This window comes from Hyperoodon ampullatus (assembly GCF_949752795.1).
Source record: "Hyperoodon ampullatus genome assembly, chromosome: 6".
NCBI lineage: Eukaryota > Metazoa > Chordata > Mammalia > Artiodactyla > Ziphiidae > Hyperoodon > Hyperoodon ampullatus.
The window spans coordinates 9,191,638-9,216,144 of NC_136919.1; the positions used below are offsets into that span (position 1 = coordinate 9,191,638).

At 57.2% G+C, this 24,507-nt stretch overlaps 1 protein-coding gene across 2 annotated transcripts in view; it reads right to left on the reverse strand.

The window, feature by feature from the left end:
* LMX1B (LIM homeobox transcription factor 1 beta) overlaps positions 1-13,185 on the reverse strand; it is a gene marked incomplete at both ends in the record, with an annotated part of 80,128 nt that extends 66,943 nt beyond the window's left edge. For both annotated transcript variants that reach the window (XM_079706101.1, XM_079706100.1), the window contains 2 exons: positions 12,018-12,204; positions 13,047-13,185. In XM_079706101.1, the coding sequence (XP_079562227.1) occupies positions 12,018-12,204; positions 13,047-13,185 (326 nt within the window). The remainder of the gene's footprint in view (positions 1-12,017; positions 12,205-13,046) is intronic.
* Positions 13,186-24,507: the final 11,322 nt, after the last annotated feature.

The window sequence follows — 24,507 nt, forward strand, 5'->3', positions numbered from 1 at the left end:
ACATTCTAAACCAGCCCAAGGTCCTGGTGGTGGGTGTGGCCCTGGTCCTCCGAGGTCCCTGCAGGACAAGGAGAAAGCCAGGTCCTGGAGACCAGGGCAGGGAAGCCGGGGCATACTGCTATACACAGCAGGACTCCAGCTCTGGGGGTGGGAGGCAGCAGGCTCAGAGCCAAGGCTGGTGTGGGTAAGCACCTCTCCCACCCCAACCAAACAGGGCCCTGTCCCCAGAGCAAGGGTCTGGGCCAAGGTGGGAGTGAGCCTCTGTCTTAGCTTTCCCTTGGAGCTAGGAGGGAGGAAGGAGTTAGCCCAGGCCAGGCAGAAGGGCTAAGGGTGCAGAGAGAGGAAGGGCATTCTACCTTAGTGGTAGAATGAATGAATGAGTGAATGAATGTCAGAGAGAGAAGAGGGCTTCCCAAACCCATCATAGCAGGCAGGCAGAAGATGGCACCTCCTGGAGAGGAAAAAGGCTACTAATGGTCCCTTGGGGAGGGGCACTATGACCTGGGTGAGCCCCAGCTGCTGCAGGGCAGGGGTGGGGTAAATTCTGGCCTCCTGGCAGAGGCGGGAGGGTCTCCTTTCAAGATCACTCCGTTCTCCGAGGCTACTCAGGAGGTCAGGCTCCACCTGAGCTGGATGGGGTCAGGACTGCCTGGTGGAAGAACTCTGTCACTGGCCGCCTGGCCTTCTTTCAGCTGGGGCCCACTGGCCATTGACTGCTGCGTTTCTGGCCCCCTATTACCGCTCAGGCCTTGGCCTCCCTGTAAGACCCCAGGCCTCTCCCCTGCCGAGGAGCCCAGGCTAGCGGGCAGACGCTGCGAGCCCAAGGCTGGCCCGGCCCGGTTGATATGAACCATCTGCGTTGTCTTAGGCCGCCCCTCTGCCCACTGTCCCTCTGAACTCGGCCGGTTCCCGCGGGCCTTTTGATGCCTCGCAGGGTCACAGACCCCCGCACACAAATCACCGCCGCGGGGCTGGGGGTGGGGCGGAGGCGCTGAAACCTAATCCGCAAAGTTTGCTCTGCTGCCGCCGGCTCGCTCCTTCCCTCCTTCACTCGACCGCCAACCCCCCTTTCCAAACAAGGCTTATTTTTCTTGCCAAAAAAAAAAGTTGGTATCAAGTGTTTGGAGGGAGAAAGTCTCTCCCCCGCCTGCCCCCGGCCTGGAAGGAAGGGCCAGAGATGCTGGCTGAGCCCGGGACTGCGGAGGGGGCTCCGGGAGAGCACGGGCGGGAGGTGAGCTCCGGGTTCCCAGGTCCGTTGGTCCCCTTCCCAGCTCCGGCGGGTCTCCATGCCCTGCTTAAGAGCCTCAGACCCTACTGTTTTTGACCCTGCCCTGTTCCCCTGGCTGTCCCCTGCCCAGACGGGGCTCCCTCCTTGGGGCTCTCTGTCCCAGAGTGGCCAGAGAGGGAAGCATCACTTCCTGCCCCTTCTCCCTTCCCATAAAATAGCCCTTGCCTGTCGCTTTTACGAGGTAACACCCTGCTCTCAGCCCGATCCTCCCCACGCCCGGAGCCTGGGCTCGAGAGGGAGGAGACTGCGTGCAGTCAGGCATCTCCGGAGCGCTCCCAGGGCGCACTGGGGTCCCCGGGAGGCTGCCCCGGAGCATAGCCTAAGAGCTTTAAAAGGAGGCCAAGGAGTCGGGTGTATTAAAGACAAATTCCTACGAAGTCCCCCCTCCAGCTCCGTGGACTCTGGGGCTTTGGGTGTGAGATCCTAGAAGCCGGGCGGGAGGTCGCCGGCCTGGTCCTCTGGAGGGGGTAGCGGAGCCCTGGGGGTGCGCGGGTTTCATTTGCTGGGTGTTGGTTTTGCTTTTGGTTTTTTCAGCCTGTGCAGCGACCCGGAGTCGTGCGCGGCGGCTTCTCGACACCCGCGTCTTCCCACGGTGCCCGGAGGCGAGTGCCAGCAACAAAGGTGCGCGCCTGCGGCGCCCGCTGTGGGACTGGAGTTCTAGTTGTCGGAGCTGGCAGCCAGGGCTCGGGCAGGGAGGCGACGTTGAGGGCCTGGTTGGTGGACCTGCCTGGATCTGGGCGGCCCGAGCGCCGCAGAAAAGATCTGCACACTGTGGGACAGGGGTGGCGGTGGCGGCGGCGGCGGTGGCGAGAATAGAGGCGCCACTGGCCCAGCAGAGAAGCAGGTTTCTGCAGGGGTTGAACAAAGGAATTCGCCCTCGAAGAAAGGGGCCCAGCGAGCGGCCGGGAATGGTCAACTCGCAGGAGTACCAGCATGGCGACAGCAGTCCCAGGGATCCAACGAAATCCGCCCCGCGGAGGAGCCCAGCCTGGCATCTCCATTCGACCTCTCCCTGCTTCTCAGTCCTGCTTTACTGGGGATGGTGGGTGTGCACTACCCAGTGCCACTTTTCCTGGGAAAAGGGGTCAGATGGGGCCTGTGCCCTCCGTCAGCGGAGGCAAAAAATCCCACCAACCTGTATCCTCTGTATCCTGAGTCCTCTGCCCCATTTTCCAGAAGCTGACAATTGAGGCTCCCCCAAAGCAATCCCTTCCCCCACCTTTGGTGCAATGCCTGGCGGGCCCGGGAAACCCAAGCGCGATGGGAAATGAAAGGCACGGGGCGGGGTGGGGGGGGCCCAGGGTTAGAGCCCCCCTCCTCCCTGCGCCCTCGGAAGGGGTGGAGGGGACACGGTTGTAAGGTGCTCGGCTTCTTTTCTCTGCTTGACATGAATAAGGGGATTAGGACGGCAAGTTTCCGTCGTTCACTCCGTCGGACAAAGGGCCCCGCGGTTTGAGCGGCGCAGCCTCTGATTAAACGACAGAGCCCTGTCACTCAGCACCATCCTAGGTACTTGTGTTCGTGACATAATCTTATTAGAAGATAAAACCGGCGAAATCCTTTTCATAATGAAAAGTTACATTTAATGGCTGGACTCGCCCCCCACTCCCTCCCCGGACCCTGCTCGCCTCCCCCCGTTGCTGTTGGATATGGCTCGCCTGTAATTGGCATTTAAAGCACCAAGTCCGGGAGAAAAACGGGGTTTAGGGTTTTTGTAATCCCCCTAAACTGTCTTTGTTCGAAATCTCCACAGATACAAGTCTGTTAAGAGTAAATATTTGTGGATTGATACAACCCCATTTCCCCCCTGCAAACCGAATCTGAAAAAAAATCCGCCCTCCCGCCGTGGTGCGGCGGGGGCGCCGGAGGGAGGGGGCTGGGTCGGCCCCAGTGTCCGCGCCGGGAACTCGGCTCTCCGGGCGCCTCGCCGCCTCCAGGAGCTGAGGGACTTTGCACATTTCTCAGGCGGGAAAAAGGTCTTAGACTCTTTTTTTCAATTTTCTATTCCCTCGATAAACAAACCTCCCGATCTCGCCGCTTTGGGGCCTGCCCGAGGGGGTCGATCGCAGGGCTTGGGGAGGGGCGAGGGCTTTGCTCAATTCCGAATGAAAATGCGAACTCTCTCCGCCAGCCTAGCTCCCTTCCAGAGGGTTTAAGTGGCTCGGAGGCAACTCCTGGGCCGCGGGAGGCCCCGCCCTGCAGAGCTCCCTGAGTCCAGCCCAGGAGAACACCCGCAGCCGCCAAGGGCCCCCGCAACGACAAAGAGCCCGAAGGCTGCCGCGGGGGCCCCGGGCTCCTGGCTCCAGCCCAGCCCGTCCCGGGATCGGATTCCTTCATAAATCAGCGGCTGGGTGAAAGGGCTGCGCTTTAGAAAGGGCAGGACCGTGTGCGCGTATTAGAGCTCCTGGTTCCCAAATCCGGGCTAAACCCCTGGTGACACCGAAATTCATCAACCGCCGCTGGCGCCCGCGGCTCGGCCAAGGAGCCCGGGAGCCAAGGAGCCTGTGCACGGCGCTGCCCCACTCGGGGGTAAAGGAGAACGAAGAGCAGGAACCCTCCGAGAGGTGGGCCTGGAGGAGAACGCGGGTGGAGACCGCTGAGAGCCCTCCCGCCCGCGCGCCAGAGGGAGGACGCTGAAGGAAGCTCCCCGCCCGGAGAAAGGCAGTTATTCTGACCTTTCTCCTTCTCTGGCAAGGACTGGCCTTACTGGGGGCGTTCCGGCGGGAAAAGGGCAGTGACCCACCCACCCCCACCCCCTGCACACACACCCCCACCCACCTTCCACGCTCCAGGGAGAATCACGACTGTCCAAAGTGGGAATCTGGGGCTTCCGGAAGATCAGGAGTGAGGCGGGTGGCTCCCATCCGCTTTGGGAGTTAGACCCGCTGGGGGGGAGAATCTGCTACAGGAGTAACTTCGGATCTGAGGGAAGTGACTTAACTCCCTCAGCCTGGGTTTGCTCACCTATACATGGAGCTAGAGCAAAAAAGGTCAGTGCACATCCAGGCACTGGAGAAACACCCATTCCTTTCCTTCTAGCTGCACTGCTGTGGCCTGCCCCTCTGGGGTTGGTGAGGCTCTGCTCTGCCAGTTCACATCTACACCGGCCACGCTCAAGAATCTGTTGGGGAAAATTGGGGACTTACGTGCCTCAGGAGTAACGGGGGCCCATCCACAGGATGCTGACTGCCTCCCTCCAAGGACCAGTTTCTGACAGCCAGACCGGCCCCATTCCTTTTGCAAGGAAAAAATTCAAAAACACCAGCCCAGACCCGGATGAGGAGCAAGAGGGTGGGCAAGGCTGCTCCAGGAGGCCTGTTTAGGAGGCTACACTCTCTGGGCCTCCCACTCAGGGCAGACAATGCATTCCTGCCAGGCAGGGAGCCTCCGGCTTACTTCCCAGGCAGGCAGGAAGGAAACATACATTGACTGAATGCCGAACGAAGCCTGGCATCTTTGGGTTTGTTTCACTTTCCTCTGAGCAACCCTGTGAGATTTGAATTATCACCCCTATTACACAGAGAAAGAAACTGAAGCTTGGGAAGAGGCACCAGCTTTCCTAAGTGTCCTTGGCCTGTTTCACTGGGAGCCAGAGACATTTTCGATCCAGATCTGTAACTGCAATCTTGCTGTTTCCTTTGAGAAAGTGTGCCCCACTCAGAGGGCCCTCCTTTTAGAGGAGGTGGCCCCAGAGCACCGTGGTCCTCTCCATCTCCACAGGCTTGGGCAACTCCAGGCCTGGGCGGGTGCCCACACCCAGGCAGCCCAGCAACTATGGCAATTCAGGAGTCACATGACGACAGTCACTGAGTCCTGGAGGACAGCAGGAGGCGGGAGGGGGGGGAATGGCAGTCACACCCAGCTCATCTGGACAGTGCTGCCCTTCCGCTCTCCCCATCATCGCTGCTGCAGCACCAGCAGAGGCACCTGGGGGTGGGGAGGCACCCCTGGCAGCACAGTGTTCCAGCATGCTCACTCAGCTTCCTGCACCTAGCCAGCTGCTCGGTGGTCTCCTGACTCCTGTCGGCCCTGATGGGCGCCTCTGTTGCTCTGGGCAGCCTTCAGGACCCTCCCCGCTGGCAACCAGCTCACAGTTCCCGAGGAAACCTCTTACAGCACGGCCGGCTAGGAAGCAGCAAACATCTTTGTTTCTTCTGGAACCAGATTCCAGGAACCGGGTTTTTCACCCCAGTTCACCAAGTGCCAGGCCAGCCAGGTGCTCCGCCATCAGCCGGCACACTTGGTCCAGGTCTGGGCCTGGCTCCCAGTTGTGACAAAGCCCCTCCCCCCAGACCCCTATACTCCCCCACCTCCCTTCAGGGCTCCAGGGTCCACCAGGCAGGTCCAGCAGCTGCCAGTCAAGAAGCTGAACAGAAATGGATACAATATTGCCCCAGGAATAACAAAGGAAGGGCCCACACAGAAATTTATTTGTACTGATCAGGCCAGGGAAAGGTAAAGGGCAGCGAAGAAGAGCTGTCAGCCAGGCCTGAAACTCAAGAAAGTTGCCATTCGGAGCACAGTGGCCCCTTATACCCCTCCACTGCCAACACTGCAGTAGTTAAAGCAAACACAGGCCCTTCACTGCCCTGTCAGTTACACCTTCCCCCCAAAATTACACAAACTTTGAAAGATTTTTCTGAGAGAAGATGGATGCTTCAGGCGACTTGAGGTCAAGGCTAGGCTGTTTAAAGTACATTATTAACAAATAAACATTTACTGCACACACAAAAAAAAAAAGAGAGAAAAAAAAAAGAGAAAAACTCTACAGGCCACCGGGGAACCAAATCATGTTGCTTTTGGCTTCAAATGACAGGAGACATTTATGACATGAATGGAGAACACCAGCCGGTTGATGAAATGGCAAACGTCTGCCACTTTGCTTCCTCTGCCTTCGTGAATCAACTTTTTCAAATATGGTTTTCAGCCTTGCCTTCCCCTCAATACCACTGCCTCCCCACTTCTGACTGCAGTGGCAATAAATATATATAATTTTGGTTTTGCTCTCTGCTGCCATCAGCACAGAATCTGGGGGTTGGAGAGGGCTGGGTCAGCCAGAGAGCCAAGGGCCTTGGGTCCTCCTGCACCCTCAACTGACTGACAGCTCACAGGAACTCCTTGGATGAGTGGACCATCCCTCTCTTCTTCCCTCCCCTGAAGCTGGGGCCTGACTGTGGTGTCCAACAAATTGGAAGTTATAACTCACGTCATTGAGAGTATCCTCCATCTCTCCGCCTAACTAATGCCAAAGTAGGACTGGGTGGTTATGAGTGTGTGTGTGTGTGTGTGTGTGTGTTTTCCCTTTTCTGTTTTAAAAACCTCACAGCTGCAGGGTAGAGGAAGTTCCGTGGGGAAGCACTGCCAGCTTTCATGGACCAAAAATACCTCCTTGGGCTGCAGGAGCCTTCTGACTGCCCAGGCTGGTGTCTCTCACCTGAAAAACATACAAATCCTTGGATCTCTCCCTCACACACCCCCTCTTCTGACTCTCCCCTGCAGCCTCGGAGATGTCGATTGAGCTTTATTTTCTGTCATTTGAGTCACAAAAACAAATGAGCATGAACAGTTTTCCAAATATTAAATTATACTATTGTGTGCTTTTCCAAGTTATATGCAGACCAGGGAGATTCCAATTGTTCCCCAGTGGAAAGATCTTCGCTTTAGTCCAACCTCCACCCCCCAAGGAGAAACAGGTCAGCACACCAGGCCCACCCTGCTGCCTGCCTTTCCTGCAAATGCACAGTGGGCATTTGTTTTCACTCATGTAATCAGAAGCTTTTCTGCCTCTCTAGAAGTGCAGGAGAGGATACTGGATCCCATGAAGTGTGAAACATTTAATGAAACCTCCCCACCCCCACCCAGGTACCTTGTGTAATCCTCACAACCACCCTGAGAAATTATATCATCACCCCCACTTTGCTGATGGAGAACATGGGGCTCAGAGATGGGCAGCCACTTGGCTAAGTTCACACAGCTACTGAGTGCTGGGGCTGGGAGGTGAACCCAGGTCTGTCTCACACTGTCCCACTCAGGAAAAGGGAATGGTTTTCTCAGGGTATCCCTCATCTTCCCTGCACGGAGGCTTATGGCAAGCCTAGCATGCCAGCTGCCCCTCTCTTTGGCATGGAACCCATGGGCAGTTTGGTGTGTGGCCTTGGAGACAAGGCATTCCTTGCCACGCTGATGGTGATAAACTAACAACAATAATTTCCAGAGTATTAACAACATGCCAGGCAAGATGCCAGGTCCTTTGGGGCATGTTATCTCCAATCCTTATAAGAATACTTTCCCCCGGGGTGGCTACATCCCCCATTTTACAGAAGAGGCTCAGGTAGGTGTCAAGGCTCTGTGGTCCTAAGCCTGGCTCCAATGGACAGACAGGAGGGAGCTGAGGGTCACCAATCACATACCCCAGAGGAGATCCTCACAGCCTGCTTTCCCCACTCGAGAAAAACCCAGCAAACAAATTAGGCTATACCAGCCCAGAGCCTAGGGAATACAGGGTGAGCCGGGAGTCAGCTGTGAATAATGCCTCTGTTCAGCAGCGGAGAACTGCAGCCTCAGGAAGGCCTTTGGTTACCCTTCAGCCTACAGCCAAGGTACTGGGGTTAAATGCAGAGGTGCCCTCCCAGGAGCCAGAGGGTCCCCAGACTTGGGCTGGCAGAGTGAGCCTTTCAGCCCTTAGATCTCCAGGACGAGCACTACGGAGGCCTTTTAACAAGGGAAAGCGCTGGCTCTTCCTTCCAAGGACATCCACTTCCAGGACAGGCCCTCTGGCCCAGGCTGTGGGCAGGGGTGTCTGCAGCTCTGAATTGGTCTGATGGGGGCCATGCCAGCTGGGGTACCCACTGGTGGAGGGGATGCTGCTGGTAACTGGCACCCTACAGCAGGGCCTAAGGGAGGTCTCCCAAACTGGGAGAAGCAGCAGCCAGAAAAGACTGGGGCCTGACTATGCTCTACCCGAGCGCCACACCCGCTGCTCCGAGGAGAGGTGAGCCTCCCAGGAAGGCCTTTCCCGGTGTAAACACTTCCCAGGAAAGGAATGTGCTGGGAAGAGCGGGGTTGGGCCACTGGAGCCGCAGCCAGCTGGGGTAAATTTAAAAGAAAAAAAAAAAAAAATCACCCCAGGACTCAGACGGCTTTTTGTGAAACTCAATCAAAGCTTCGCTGCCCCACTCCTGCTGCAGTGGGCGCATCCTACCTGGGCAGGCGAGGCCCAGGGGACTGGCGCGGGCTCAGCGGCGGAGAGGCGAGGCCGCCCGGGAAGGCCCGGTGGCAGAAGCGCGCCGCCAGCCCGGGACGCCGAGGTAGGCGCAGGGCGCACGCAGGCTCCGGCTCGCACACCGACGAGGCTCAGGTCGTCAGATCTGGGAGCTGTCTTACAAGCGATTAGGCTCCATTTTGTGACAGATTTTTGGACTCTCCACCGACCCTCCCCCCCTTCCGGAGCCTCCTCCCGGAATTCGCCACCTCCTCGGGATAAAAAGATAGAAACCCTTTCCAGACAAGCGACAGACGGCAAGAAAAGAGAGTTACATAATTCTATTTGGCCAAGCGGCAAAGAAAAAAAAAATGAGGAGGGGAATTTATGTTGTCATTTTTTTAAAATGCGTTCTCCGGTGAAGGAAGGAGAGAGGTGTTCGTGATTTTGCATTTGGAGGCCGCGTTTCCTCCCGGTTTGTAACCGGGTTTTCTGTCCGAGAAGGAGCTCGGGCTGCCGAGGGGCCCGAGGCTCAGGCACAGGAGAACTATCCGATGATTTTTTTTTTCCTCTGAAGGAGCCCCCGAAAAACACGTACTGAGAAAAAGGAGACTTCGAGTTATGCGTGAAAATGCACAAATGCCGTGGTGGCCTGCGCTCCGCTTTGCAGGTCCAGGACGTGCGGGTGGATTTTATCAAATGCTATTAAATGCGCCGAACGTCAATTAATCACCCCTGTGGTGCATAAAATAACGCTGTGCCTCTGGGTCTGTGTCCCGGATCTTTAAAACAAATCGAAAGGAGGAAGAGGCGCTTAATAAAAATAGCAATCTCCTTCCAAGGACCGAGCCCGGCAACTCCTATCGAGACGAAGAAACATTTTTCAAAAGTTATGGCGGGGGTGTGTGTTAATTTCCCAATACCGCTGACGCACAGACTCCACAAAATTGAGAAGGCACGTTTCTGCGCCCACTTGCCTGGATTCTCGTCTGAAAAGCATTTACGCACAGATGCAATAAATATGCATCTGCGATCCTCAAAGAAAAAAATAAATCGTGAAATACATTTTTACTGTGCAAAGAACATCGCTTCCCAGTGAGCCCCCGCCTGCGTCTCTGCGTTGGCTCTCCCAGAGAAAAGCTGATGCGAGATCCGACTGGGTATTTGTCCCCAGAATTGTCTTGATAACAACAATCCCCCTTCAGCCCCCAACTGGCCAGCCTAGTGCAGATACCTAATTGGCATTATTGGAAGAAGGAGGGGGGGCGAAAGAGGAAGGCACCGTGAGAGGCATGAATAATGCCCGCCTGCTGCCCTCAGGACCTAGACTTGAGCTGGAGATTCGCCCTGAACCAAAATTCACCCGCAGGCACACCCCTAACTGCACTGAGGGAGAAAGCTCTTAGGCGCCTTTTTTTTCATTTTTAAACAAACATACTTTCGGCAAAGCAATAGCTGTTTAATGTTTAATTGTTTTGTAAAATGAGGGAGTTGGCCATTCAGCTTTAAGGGATCATCCAGCTCAAAATTTGTGACTTTACAGTTCTGTGCTCTGAAGAACCAGGGGGCATCCTCGCCTTGTTTTAAGGGAAAGCTCTGTAAGTGACTGAGGGGTGGGGAGGAGAGAGTGAGCAGATATGTACAAGAGGTTGGAAAGAGTCTTTACAAAATGTAAAAAAAATTTTTTTTCAAAAAGTTGCGCAAATGATTCGGAGGCCCATTTCCAGTTTCCTGGGCCTCCGGCCCGCACGTGTTAAGTGATCCAGGCTGAGCTGTGCGGGGAGTGGCACTGCCACAACCGCGCTCGGGGTCAGGCAAACAGAGCAAGGCGAGGGGTGCAGGACAGCAGGATGTGTGTGGACTTGAGGCCGGTGAGCCCTGCTGAGGGGCCAGCCCCAAGCCTCCGATCACATCTACCCCAAACTACTTTCATCACTTTATGCTGCTGTACGCCTGTCTGTGGCTGAGCTGACCGGTGGCCTCACTTTCTCCTGGAAGTAGAATCATATCAGTCCGGGGCACAGCACAAACACGATCCATGGCAGTGTGCCTAACCTGGGGTGGTCCAGAGGCGGAGGTTTCTGGGACCACAGAAGAGCTGACTCTGAACAGGGTCCCAATTCCTGCTCTCACTGTCCCCCAGCTGGCAGGAAGAGCAAGGCAGAAAAAGCAGCTCCTGCTGGATCCCCAGACCAGGGGAGCATAGTCAGAATAGGTGCTAGCGTAGGGCTCACACAGAGACTTCTGAAGTAGAACCCGATGCCCTCTCAAGGGCTCTGGTCTGCAGTCCCACCTATTTCCAGGTCTCAGCCAAGCTGCTCCACTTCCCATCAGGGCCTGGATTTAGGGACAGTCCCTGGGCAGAGCAGGTAGGCTGCACTTACTACCAAGCACTGGCAGCCCAGCCTTTTCCCAGAGGCTTGGGCACACACAGCCCCCTCTGAGGCCCAAACCACTCGAGCAGCCTACCCACCCTATAGCCCGATCTGAAACGGTTTTCTGGGCTTTGCTAGAAAGTTCTCACAGGCACCCACTTGTCTCCAAATTGCTGCCCTGGGCATCCCCGCACTCCTCTTCCTCGTGTTGCTCCTCTCTGCCTCCCTCTTAACCACACTGTCAGGCACAAAACTCAGAGGGTCAAAAGAAAAAAAAAAAACAAAACCTGGATCTACTCTTATCTGCCAGGAGTCCCCTGCCAGACAAACCCACAGTCTCAGCTAAAAGCAAAAGTCAGTAGGTAGGGCTCAGCCCACAGTTTCTGGCCTCAACGCTGAGGCTTGGGCTGCGCCAGGGCGGAGCAAGCCATCCCTCCCCAACACATACACATAGCAAGAAAGAAGGGCTGCTGGGGAAGGCTGACTTGGTCAGTTCCTCACCCCGTGGGGAACCCAAGTTGTGGTTTCCCACCTCTTAAGGTCCTCCTCCTAGACAGCTTCTCCAGCCAACAATAATTATACGAGCAAAATTCCCGCATGGAACGGTTTGGGGAGAATGCACACCCTTTTCTCTCCATCAGGGACTGAAAGTGCAGCAGGGAGCCTGGCAGGAAGGGGGCATCCCTGGCTGCTTGGGCACTTCAGCACCCCGCCATTCCACCTCCTTGCTTCAAGAATCCCAAACCAACATAAACCCTGCCTTTGGGCTGGGGAAGCACACCGCCAGTGCCCGACTCCCTAAAGCACTGCTTTCGTTTGAAGATCAATTCTCGGTCCCCAATGCAGGCCTCAATGAAGCCAGCCCCTGTCCCACGACTGCAGCATCGTATCCCCCACTCGGCCCAGCGCAGGTTTCACAGACAAAGGATGGCAATAAGGGCTGCCGGAGGGTCCCGGCCACCCCACCAGTGTTGGCCGGGCTGGGACGGCTCTGCCCTGCCGGGAGACGCGCAACCCGCGGAGTTCTCGGAGCTGACGGGCCCAGCGGCGCGCAGGGCCGGCGGCTGGGCGGGCGCAGGCCCGACATGGCAAGGGGTGGCCGGGCTGGAGTGCCGTGCGGCTGCGGGAAAGGAGAAGGACGCGAGGCGCTTACTGTTGGTAGTCTTGTTTGCAGTACAGTTTCCGATCCCGGAAGTAGCAGCTGGTGGTGAGGGCTTGCTGACACGCCGCGCACTGCAAACACTCCTCGTGCCAGGACGACTCGTTGACTCGCATCAGGAAGCGGTCGGAGATGGGCCGCTGGCAGCCCTCGCAGACGGCGGGATGCGGGCAGTCGGAGCCTGCAGCGCACAGGGCGAGAGCCGGGCCGTCAGCGCCGACCAGCCCGGCCCAGCGTCCCGATCGCGCGGTGCCCGCAGCTCCGGCCCCAAAGGCGAAGGCAGCCCAGGACCGCCGTCCGCCGCCTGCGCTTCCCCGGCCGCCGCGCCAGGGGCCGGGCAGCCTCAGCTAGTTCGTCCCAGTCGGCGGACTCCGCCGCGGAGAGGCCGCGGGCCTGGAGCCTCGGCTCGGCGCTGCGCGCTCCCCTTCTCCGGAGATCCAGCGCTTGGTGATAATACATATGAGAACGAGCACGGCGCGGGGCAGCCGGCTGGGACCGAGACAGGAGAGGTGAGGCTTAGGCGCCCGCTGGCTGACACGCCCCACGGTGGCGTTCGTTGTCTTCTCTCCTTCATCTCCCCAGAATCTGTTTAGCTGACCCAGGGAACATTTCCCTCTTAGAGACTCCCTCTCCCTAAGTGACCTGGCACCACTCTCAAGCTTGCCAAGGTGACTACCTGAGTCCTCCATCACCCCTGCCACCCGCCTCCTACCTCTCGCCCGGAGTGGCAGCTCTGGAACTGAGGCCCGGTGAGGATGGGGGGTGGCGGCTAGAGCTGTCCTGTCCTCGCTCCTCCTAGGTGGTGTCCCTGCATACCTCTGTCCCCTCAGGATGCCTGTCTAGGAGTGCCTGCCTGTTGACCCTCTGGTGATCACTCCAGGAGTTTTCTCTCTGTGTCCCCCACGCCCCCATGTTCTGCAAACCACTGTCTTTATCCGTTGGCCTGGACCCCTGTGTCCACCTCGGGACGAGGCCCCTGTCCCCTGCCCGTGACCACTCGGGCGTTCCGAAACCCGCACTCACCCAGCAGCACCCCCAGAGTGGCGGGCCCGGGTCGCAGGGCATGCTCCTCCATCTTGATGCCGTCCAACATCTTAGCGCAGTCCGTCTGCCCGCGGGGGAAGCACCTCTCCAGCGATTCGGGACCTGTTGCTATATCCATGGGACGCGGGGCGCGCTGCGGGCCCCGCCGGCCAGGGTGCTCGCCCGCCCGCCCGCCTGCCGGCACGCCGCCGCCGCGGCGGCCCGGGAGCCGGAGAGGCGAGGCCCCCGCGGGTTGGGGGCTGCGGCTGGGACCGCCGGCTGCCCCCGGCGAGCACGGAGCGGCGACGCGCTGGCCCCGGGCCCCGGCGTCGTGCGGGCGGGCCGGGGCGGCTGCAGTCCGCGCCGCGCTCTCCCGAGCACTCGTAGCCACGCGCGCCGGCTCCTCTGTCACCTGCTTGTCAGCCCCGGAGCCGGGCTGCAGCGGCGGCGGCAGACGGAGCCGCGGGGAGGAGACGACGGCGGCGGCGGCGGCGGCGGCGGCGGGCGGGGGAGGGGGTGAGGGGGTGCAGGGGCGGCCCCGCGGGCTGAGGGGGGGCGCTGGTGGCGCTGCGGGGTCCCGGGCGGGGCGCAGCTGGCCGCAGGATTCCAGGCGCGCTCCCCGAACTACTCTAGTGCCATAGTGCGCCCGAGGAGCCGCTCGGTTTAGAGCTGGAGCTGGCGGCGGAGGGATACTCCGGCCGGGTGCCGCCTCACCCCTCCTCAAACTTCCTGACATTTGAACTCATTGGTGCGCCTCGTATCCCTGCGCCGGGATGAGCCGGAGGCTCCACGTCAAATAGTGCCGTCGCTGCCCCCCCGTCCCCCGCGGGAGGGCTCCCCGCGCCCCCGGCTTGCTCCCCGCGCCGTGCCCGACCCCGAGTGCGGGCCCGGGCGCCCCGGCCAGGCCGAGCGCCCCGCTGGCCCCTCACAGAAGTTTGGGTCGCCTTCGAAACAAATCCTTCAGCCCCACCCCCTTGAAAAACTGATTTGGGAGTTGGGGAATGAAGGCTTTCTTTTTTTCTTTCTCGATTTCTTTATTATTAATATTTTGTAAAGCTTCAGCGCTAAGAGGAGTGGCCCTGAGCGAGGCCAGACTGCACGGACGGCGGGGAGCGCAGCGGCTCCACCAGGGGACGGCGCCGGCCGGGAGTGGCCGCCCAGGGACCCCGACTGTCGGCCGAGGTAGGTCGCACCAGGCTGAGTTGGCGTCCCCCGGGTGGCGGCGCCTTCCCGGAGCCGGTTTGGTCTGTGGAGAGGGCTGGCTGCCGGGACTGAGGGACGGGGACTGGCAGGAGGGGAGGGCTGCTGGCTCAGGATTTGCCAAAGTCCTGGCCCGGGGAGAGGGGGATTTGGCTCCAGATTTGGGGTGTGGGTCCGGGAAAGCGTCAGGCGTGGCAGAGATTGGGTGGAGAGGTGAGCGAAGATCCCGGAAGAGCCCCGGGATCAAGGATGGGAACACTGGGAAGGCAAGAAAGGTGAGGCCCGGTTTCAGGCGACCTAGAGTTTAGAGAATGATTAGGTGTGAGAAAGGGATCGCGGGTACGAGTGGGGCAATGGACGAGAACCTGGCCTCACAGGATTGGGAGTGAGGACCATGGGTAGAGAGTGGTGGCTCGAGGGTCGCGGACTGAAGGCCCTGGAAGATGTGCGTTGGGCTGCTCGAAGGAAACCGGACTGATCGCTGGGATAGGCGACCTTTGGTGGCGGAGGGACCCTGCCGGGGTCGGTAGGCCGTGCCCGGCAGGGACAGGGCTCTGGCCAGCCTGGGTAGCGTGGGCCTCGGCACTGGGGAACGAAAGGCCGGAGAGACCGAGCGGCCGAGTCCAGCGCCCGCCGGGCCTGGCACCCATCGGGCCAGGCACCCGCGCAGGGTGCGCAGGCCGCTGCGTCGGCTGCAGTGCACCGCGCCCGGGCCGGCTGTGTCTTCGGCCTCCGGGGTCCCCATGGAGTCGCGGCTCGCCCCGAGGCAGGAGCAGATTGACCCTGCGAGCCGCTGCGGGGCAGCCCGGGCCCCTCCCGGAGCGGAGCATTGGCGCGGAGCGGGGCGGGGGCGGAGGGCAAGGGAGGCGGGTCCTCTGACCCCGCTGGAGGCGAGAGGGCGGATCGGATTTGGAGCCTGCGGGAGGCTTGGTCAGAAGTGGCCCCCTGTGCCGCGGGGCCCCGCGGAGGGGCCCGGCTTTGTGGAGGATTAGAAGCTCCCGCCCCAGCCCAGTACCTGCGTGTGTGTCGTTGGTTATCTGTGTGTGTCTGTGCATATGGATGCTCCCGCCTCTGAGGCTCTTCCATGTCTATGCACCCGTGTCTCTGTGCACACACAATTTTTCTGCGTCCCTGCGACTGTCTGGGCTCCGAGTGGCTCCGAGTGTGTGAATCTGTGTCTCCTGCATCCGTGTGTGTGTTTGGATGTGAATCTGCTGGGCCTTACATACCTCCATCTCTTCCGTGTTTTTGTAGGTCTTTGTCTGTGTCCCTGTGTCTGTCACTCTATGCGGGTGCCACGGTCTTTATATGTCTTTCATCCTCCGTATTGTGTCTGGGATCCTTTTCTGTTTATGTGTCTTCGTGTCACCTTTGTGTGTCTTTGTGTACTTCCGAGTTTCCGAATGATTCTGTGTGCTCGTGTGTCCCACAGTTTTTTTTGTGTGTGAGTGTGTCTTTGTGTCTCCGTGTATTTCTTGATTTCTTGGCGTCTTTGTATCCAGGACGGTGATAGGTAGTTGTGGAGTTTCTCTCACACGCCCTTGGTCCCCTGTCCTTGCGCAGCCTGGAAACCCCAGGCCTTGAGCTCCCGAGGCTGGGCCTGGGCCTGGGCCTGGGCCGCCCGCTCCGGGCATCTGGGACGGGGGCGCGACAGCTGCCGGGAGAAGCCAGGCGGACGAGGCTCGGGCGCGCAGAGCCGGGCGGCGCAGAGCCCGGCGCAGGGCTGGCGGACCGATCGGGGGCATTCTGCCCTCTGCTGGCAGCGCTACGTTCTTGCACTCGCTGTCGGGCGACTGCCTGCAGGCGAGAGGGTCCATGTTCCAGGTCCAGATCGATCCTCTCTTCTCCTTCAGAGCGCAGTTAGGAATCCTCTTCCATCGATTAGGAATCCTATTCCATCACAGGCCCTGCAGACCCACCCCAGACTCCAAATTCCCGGTACAGCGTTCCCTCCCCCTGCCCCTGTTTCCCACTCCCCACCTTCCGTATGCCGGGCCTCTTCTCCACACTTCTCTTCTCCCCTTTGGCGGAATGGGGGCCTCTGTGGCCCGGCCTCTGAGGCTTCTCTGACTCCCTGGCTGGCGTTCAGAGTCGTCGAGACTGCCCAGGGTCGCATTCCCAGGCCGCCCAAAGGCCAGGTCTCCAGGCAGAAGGACGTGCAGGCGGCCCCCTCGGATGCCGCGGCTCATCTGGTCTGGGGCGCACAGAATCTTGGCATGTCACCCCGTGCCCCTGCCGGCGTCACAGCCCACACCACCAGGGCCTACATCAGGAGGGCCAAGGCAGGTGCTCAGAGCTGCCCGCAGCTGCCGAGGTCGGGTCTGGACCCAGGCAGCTGGCCTCTCTCTGTGGTCTGGAAGTGGGGCTGCTCAGGCCACGAACCTGGGTTCCCGGCTCCTCGTCCTCCCCGCTCACTGTGCATTAATCCCCCCACCCACCCCGACTCTGCATCAACCCATAGGTCCTGTTCCTTGCCCTCTGTCCTGGCTCCCCGGTCCCTCATTCCCCCAGCTGAGTCGGCGGCGTCCCAGCTCCTTCGCACACGCGCTCAGACGCCCCAGGTCTCTTTCAAGCACAATCGTGGCTCCTGCGCCTCCCGACTGCTTCCCCTGCTGAAAACGTGGCAGACTGAATGGTAGAAACAGGGCCTAGGCCCGAAGTCGGGTACTGCCCATAGGCGGCGAATGGCATCTTGCTGCGCCCGACGGGAGCCGGTGCGGTCCAGGACCTGCCGATTCCCCCGGGCAACCCCCGGCGCTCCGGCCGATACGGGATTCTCTCTGGCTCGGACTGAAGCGTCGGAAACAGCTTCAGATTTTCTCCACCTAAGGAAAGACCGAGTCGGCTGTTTGGAATCACTTGGGAAGAAGCAAGATCTGAGATGGAGACTCTAGGGCGGGAGTCAGCTCCCCCAATTCTGCAGACGCCCCATCTCCACTGTGCCTCCTCGCTCCTTTCCGTAGGGCTTTGCACTCCCGAAGCCTGCCTTCGCTACCAGCGGCCCACAGGCACGGCCCTAGGACCCCCCTCTACCCCCAGCGGAGGCCTGTCCGTCCTCCCTGGAGCGGTGCTTCTGACCAGAGCCAGCCGCGGGGTCCCCTCCCAGTTTACAACCCCAGCTAGAAGTGAGAATCCTGGGCAGGGGTGGAGTACAGGGAGCTGCCCAGCCGAGTGCTGTGCAGCGCGTGAAGGCGCGGGCGCTGAGCTGCAGGGATCCGCGATTCCACCCTGCCAGCAGGGAGAGTTGGGGCTGCCAGAGCACCCAGACCCGTCCCGCGCTGCCCGCCCACCACTGGCCCTGGGGATCCTCAGATCCGCGGGAGGGACCCAGGCTGGACCAGAGCCGCCCCCAGCCAAGGCCCGGGCTGGGGGCTGCTATTCCCAGGTCGTAGCCGGGCTCCGGAGACCTGCGTGCTCAGGAAGTGGAGCCGGCCGGCCGGCACTGGAAGAGGGCGGGTGTCCCGGCCTTTGGAGCCAGTGGTGACCACCCTTGTCTCCTTGGATCTCGGCTGTACTTGACCCCAGGACACATGGGTCAAAGGCTCAGTCCCCTTCTCAGCTAGCAGAGAGATGGATGTGTGTGATAAGTAATCCGGTCACCTTCCCACAGCCCAGGGAAAAGTGTCTGTGGTCTTCCTGTGTCTGTGGAGAGCTCAGAGATCCTGAGCCCTGTGGAGGTCCACAGAGAGGAATGACTGGGGAGGTCCAAGCTGGGGTCCCTCTGACTCAGGACTGGGAGCAGGTTCTCACTCTCCCATCTGGAGTTTTCTAGGCTGAGGTGGCAGGGAACATGAGTTTAGTCGGAGCTTGCTGATGAGGCCCGGTGTGTGTGGCTCTGAGGCTGTGTGCTGATGTGTGTCTGTATGCAACGTTGGGACCGCCCAGCTCCAGCAAAGTCCTTCTGCCCTCTCTGCAGCCTAGCCCCACCCTCAACCAGCTGGTGGGGTCTCTGGCCACAGACTCATGACTTCTCAGCACAAGGTCTGGGTCATTAGTCATGGGATTTCTCCCTGGTGGGTCAGGAGATCAGGCTCCCTCAGATCCAAAGGCTGCTTTGAGCCCTCAGGGCTAGCGAGGGACAGTGCCCTGGCCAGGTGGCTCAGGGCTAAGGTCTTTCACTGGCCAGGCAGTGGTTAGAAGTGGGGTCAAGAGCAGTTGTCAGGGAATCACCCAGATCTGGTTCAGGACCTCTGGAAAGTCCTGCCCTCTCTCTCTACCACAACTTTCTTGTCTGTAAAGTGGGCATAATAGCATGTATTCCCACAGGGTTGTTGAATGAAATTCAAGTGCTCACCACAGTGCCTGGCACTTAGCAAGTCTCTACTCAAATACTGGCTGAAAGAGAGTCCCCAGGACTTAGGGAAATCACAGCTGCCTCCTCCCCCCGCCAACCAGGACCTGAGGGGAACCAGACACATGCTGAGCTCAGCAATCTCTCTTCCTTTAGGGCAGGTGAAACTCAGGTCCAGGCAGCTGTGGGCTGGGCACAGGAGACCCCCCAGGCTGTGCCCAGACAGCCAGCACAGACAGTCTCAGCCTTCACTACTTGCTCGGGCTGTGGAGCCCAGGCTGGGATTTTTTGGAAGGCAACAAAATTAAGGGCCTCAGCCAATGCATCAAAACTGTATGTGTGGGACTCTCAAGGTGCTATTTATATTTATTTCTTAAAAGGCACTTTCCTCAAGAATCTTTGCATTTCTTGCCAAATGGATGGGTTGGGTTATTTCAGCAGCCCACCTAGAACCAGGGGCTTCCCCGACAGAGGACCTGAACCAGAACAAAGAAAAAGCCAAGGACCATATTTGGAGCCATAAAGCCCCCATTAGGACACTAAGAATAACTCGCAGAAAGACATTTTATATGAATTGGACACAAATTCACAAAAGCAAGAAAGTTCATTCGTCTCCACCCTGAGGGTCCATGGCTGGGGAAGGGGACTGGGTGTGATATGGGGGTGAGCGCCCATCCTATTTGATCTTTATCTTAAATCCACTTCAAAAGCTGGGGATCAGCAGAGTTGGAGGTTTGCCTCTTCCTGTAATTATTTGATGTCTAGTAAAGTTTTTATGAGTGTCTGTGCAAATAAATGCATTTGATGTGCATTTGTTTTGGCTAGTGCTGCTTTATATAGGAGGCGTGTGCGTCTTCCGTTGGTCCTCTGAAAAGAATGAGAGTGAAAATAAAAATAAAATCAAGATATCCGGCCCAGGCAGAGGGGCGGAGCCGAGGCAGTCGCACTGCAGACCAACACCCCTCTGACAAGGGCTCGTGGGCACCGGGATGCTGCCAAATGAGTTTGCAGCCTTTGGGTTTCCTGTTTAGAGTTGCTCAGGGCTGGGAGGTGGGCTTGGTGAAACACAGATTCTAGGAAGGCTTTTTTTGGAAACAGAACTCTGCCTGCCTTTTGATTACTGTCCTCTGGGTATCCTTGGTGAAGAAAAATGAATAATCAACAAGGGTGAGTTTGGGGGGTGTCACGTTATCATTTAAGTGGCAGGGTAAACCTACTTCTCTGGAATTTGAGCTCAGCAGGATCTGGTGGCGCGGCAGGTTGAACGGAGATATGGCTCCCAGCCCTCTCCGGACAAGGCGGCCGGGGTGGGACAGGATAGGTGCTCCTCCTGTGTGGCTCGGGAAAGTAGGGGTGCTCCCTAAGGGCCAGGAGCCAATCCAGGGTGTCAGGGGCTAGGAGCACCCATGCCCGTCTCACGTGTCCACCTGGCACCCAGGATGCAGCCTGCAGGTGCATTCAGTTTAGCCCATGCTGGCTTGTCTCTCCTCCCAGCACTGCAGTCCTGATTTATTTGTTCTAAAATTATTTTAGCATTTTATTGAAGTATGATATACATATAGAGAAGTGCACAGTGCATAAATTTACAAAGGGGACACAGTGATGCCCCCAACACCCCATCAAGAGAGAGAATGTTCTGGCTCCCCAGAATCTCTCCTCATCCCCCCCACCCCCAGGCACTACCTATCCCTTCTTTCAAGGAAACCACTATCTGGTTTCTAACACCATACATGAGTTTCATCTGTTTTTGAATTTTATATAAGCAGAATCATAGAGTATATGTGTCTTACCATACTTTAATCATGAGATTTTGCATGAAAATATGGATTTTTCTCCTGAAACATCAGAGGTCTGATTATCTTGGACCCTTATTCCAGCAGGGTGTTGATAATCCGGAGCTGAATTGTGCCCTTCCTCCCTCCCCCCAGTTAACCCCCACTCCCACCCTGCTCCAGGCAGGACACCTGCCCTCTTCAGTGTCTGGCTTGGTGACTCCTGCTGTAAACCTATGGCTTCTCCCCTGACCTTCAACCCCTCCCCAAAAGGAATTAACTGTGTGTACACTGGGAAAGTACATCCAGAATCTTCTCTTATCTCAGTCCCTTCATCTACATCCAGTACCCTCTGAGGTAGAAATCATGAGACCTTTTAACAGGTGAGGAAATCAGCACCTCAGAGAGGTGAAGTCACTTGCCTGGGGTCACACAGCATTGTAAGTGTCAGATCCTGGATTCAAACCTGGATTGGCCAGACCCCAAACCTCAGGCTCTTGTCACCTCCCCACATGGCTCCCCTGGGCATCCAGACCCAGGCGTGAACAATCCCCTTCTGCCTCCTTCTAGCAGGGAGGAAGCTGGACTTTTTCCAAAGGAAACGCTGGGAAACACAAAACCCAAAACAGAAAACAGGGCAGGGATGGTTCCCAGGCCCCGGCAGCCTAACCTCGGGTGATGCAAGTCTAGTCTGGGACGGGCTGGTCTGGACTGGTGCAGCCTCCCCAGATGCAGCAAGGGAGGGTGGCATCGTGCCAGTCACTGAATATCCACCATGTGCCAGGCGCTTCCTGTATGTCATCCCCAAATGTTCACAAGGTGCCTATGAAGTTGGTATTATTATTTAGCCCCACTGTACAGATGAGAAAACTGAGGTTCAAAGAGGTCAGTGTCTTGCCTTGGACCACAAATGTATGAGTGGTATGTCTTTGCTCTGTACCACATTGGCTCAGTCTTCTTATTGGAGCCCCCTCCACTCTCCTGTTATGATGAGGGTGCAGCCAGGTGCTTCCTCTTGGGTGCTCAAAGATTCTGGAGTCTGGCTGGCATGGCTTGGGCCTTAGTTTCAGGAGCCACGTGATAGTTCATAGGGCCTCAGTTTCTTCATCGGGAAAGTGGGGATAATATTACTACTTTTCATGACTATTTGGGGGTTCAACGACGTCCGTGGGCTTTTGAATCTGGAAGAATTAGCAGTGGTCTGTTAGAGGGGGCAGGAGGGTCACTGGATATGCAAAGGTCCTGAGGCAGGAGAGAACTTGATCCATTGGAAGCCTGTGTGGCTGGGTCAGAGGAAGGATGTGGCTGCAGGTGTGGGCAGGAGCCTGACCACAGCACGTTACAGGTCACAACGAGGAGTGTGGACTTGAACCTGAGGGCAGTAGGGAGCCATGGGAGGGTTTAAACAGCATCGTGCCACGGTCATGTTTGTTTTTTAGGAAGATCTCTCTGGCTGCGATGAGGGGTGAGACCATAGGCAGGAGGCCAAGTGATAAGGCCTTTGGGTTTCAATATCCCTTTTGTATGGAATGAGGTTGGGCGGTCCGCAGAACAGACCTTATCCTCTAATTTCCCATAGAGGTTGTGTTTCCAGATTCAGGGTTTCATGTTACACAGAGTTATTCTGTCTGGAATGTGTCCCCCAAGCAACCCCGCTGGACCCTCTGTGGAAGGAGGGGCTCTTCTGAATGCAAGATGCACGTTTATGCAAAAAAGTAGAGCATCGCAGTCCCGGGGCTTGGCAGTGTCTGTCCCTGAAACAGTCCAGCAACCAACAGATGGAACAGCGTTTAGGAGTTGGGACAGGCTGCAAACATCAATAATAACAATGACAGTAATGATGACAACAATTAACCTTTATTGATGACTTACCATACCAGGCCTTTGTGCAGTCTCTAACATCTGGGATCTCATGGAGTCCTAAAATAAGCCTGTGAGTTAGCTGGCACTGAGACCCATTGTACAGATGAGGAAAGTGAGGCCCAGTGTGGGGAAGTGCCTTGCTCATGGTTACTGAGGGGCAGAACCAGGCTGCCACCTGTGGGTGCTGGGCCACCTCAGAAGGGAGGCAAGCTGGCGTGTTGTTGAACTTTCTGGGATCCAGACAGCCCTGCAACTGTTCCCAGTGCACAGAAAAGCCAGAAAATTCCAACCCAGCACCCTGGCCTCCATCTACACTTCAGCCCACACAATCTGCCCTGCAAAGTTATTCTCCATGGAAGAACTTGGTAATTCAGGCTTTTCCAAACCCAGGAGAAGCTTCCAAGTCTAGACTCCTCCCAATGGCCTCTAAGGCCTCTTGGCCCATGTCCACCTCCCTGGCCTCATCCCTACCTCCTTCCCCTCCAGGCTGCACTACATGCCAAGTGTACTGGCCTTATTTCAGCTTCTCAAGCAGCTCCTACTCTCTCCTGCCTGCAGGCTCTGAACAGGCTGTTCCCTTTGCCTGGCAGGCTTTCTCCACTCTCTATTCCTAGCTTACTCCTATTCATCCTTTCTGTCTCAGTGTAAATGTCACCACCTCCCAGGAGGCTTCCTTCACTCCCTATACTAGCTTAGGTCTACCTCTTATATGTTTTCAGCAACGTGTGTTTCTCCATCATGGTGAGATGGGTTATCTGTCTTCCTCACCCTTCTCCCGTCCCCGTGTGGTCTCAGGAAGGAGTGATGGGGAGCACATCCTCAGTGTCAAGGCAGTGAAGGGGATCTGTAAGACGGGGAGGGGACAAGTGCCCTCGAAATATAACACGGTCCACATTGCGCTTGCTCGGTGGTTGGAGCTATGCGTCTCCCCTGTAGACCAGCTGAGGACTCAAGGCAAGAAATGACTTCTCACAGCACGAGATGAGTCTGATTTCTTATGAGCATCCCATTCCGTCCCCCCTTCGCTGCCTTCCCTTCTCCGGGGGAGCGCTAAGAATGGGGAAGAAGAAAGCTTGGACTCACAGCCCATGCTGGAGAAGATGCAAATGGAGACTTGGGCCTGCTAGATTCTAGGGGAGGGTAGAATGATCTGGGGAAACTGAGGCAGCAGGGTCTTGGGGATGGGGGAGGAGCTAAGGGGCCTGGGGGTGGGAGATGGCAGAGGGTGAGGAAAGGAGAGGCTGTTCTCTGTTTCTGGGGATTTTTTTTTTTTTAATTTTTAAAGATTGAGGTATAGTTGACATACCTGGGGATTCTTGATGGCAACCATAGAGGCAACTCCTGGAGGCGCTGTGGTGTCTCACACAGAGCAAGCGGACAAGAAGAGGTAGCGGGGAGCTTGGTCCCCATCATAAGCCCCCAGTGCATGGTGGTGACCGTCAGGGCTCCAACCGTAAGGCCTCAAGCCCTTGTCTGCCACCCCTGAGTGGAGGCCAGATTCCCAAGGAAGGAGGTCATTGTGTGGGCAATTGGAAGGTGACAGCCCTGAGGGGACCCCGCAAAAGGAAACCTGTGTTTTCAGGGTGTTAGGGCATGGGAGCAATTTTAAAAATCTGTTTTCAACCATTTCTTTGAGAAGCCCATTTCTTTTTAATAAAAGAACATTAAGAAGTACAACACAAGGAAGAGCCTTTTATTTATTTTTATTTATTTATTTTAACATCTTTATTGGAGTATAATTGCTTTATAGTGTTGTGTTAGTTTCTGCTGTATAACAAGGTGAATCAGCTGTGTGTATACATATATCCCCATATCCCCTCCCTCTTGCACCTCCCTCACACCCAAACAAGAGCCTTTTAGACAATAAATGTTTTCTGCATTGAGGAAGTGCCCCTTCGGGGGGACGGAAGGCTTCATGGGAGTCTTAGGGCCCTGAGCTCTGAGTTCTAGGTTGTGTGGGAGCCCAGAACAGTCCAGGCTGCCCAAGGAGAGCCAGACCGGGGGACCGTGGTGATGGGAGATGATTCCATTATGCCCTGAACATATGAGGAGGGATGGAGAACACCCTGCATTTGCCTAACAAGAAGATATTCCCAAATGTTTTTGGCCAATTTGAGTATAGAAACTCAAGACAAAGAAACTGTCAAATGCCTACTTAAAATATTAATTTTATGAGTTGGGTATTACCTGCAAAATTATCATAACAATTTTTTTTTTATTTTATTTTGCGGTACGCAGGCTTCTCACTGTTGTGGCCTCTCCCCTTGCGGAGCACAGGCTCCGGACACGCAGGCCCAGCGGCCATGGCTCACGGGCCCAGCCGCTCTGCGGCATG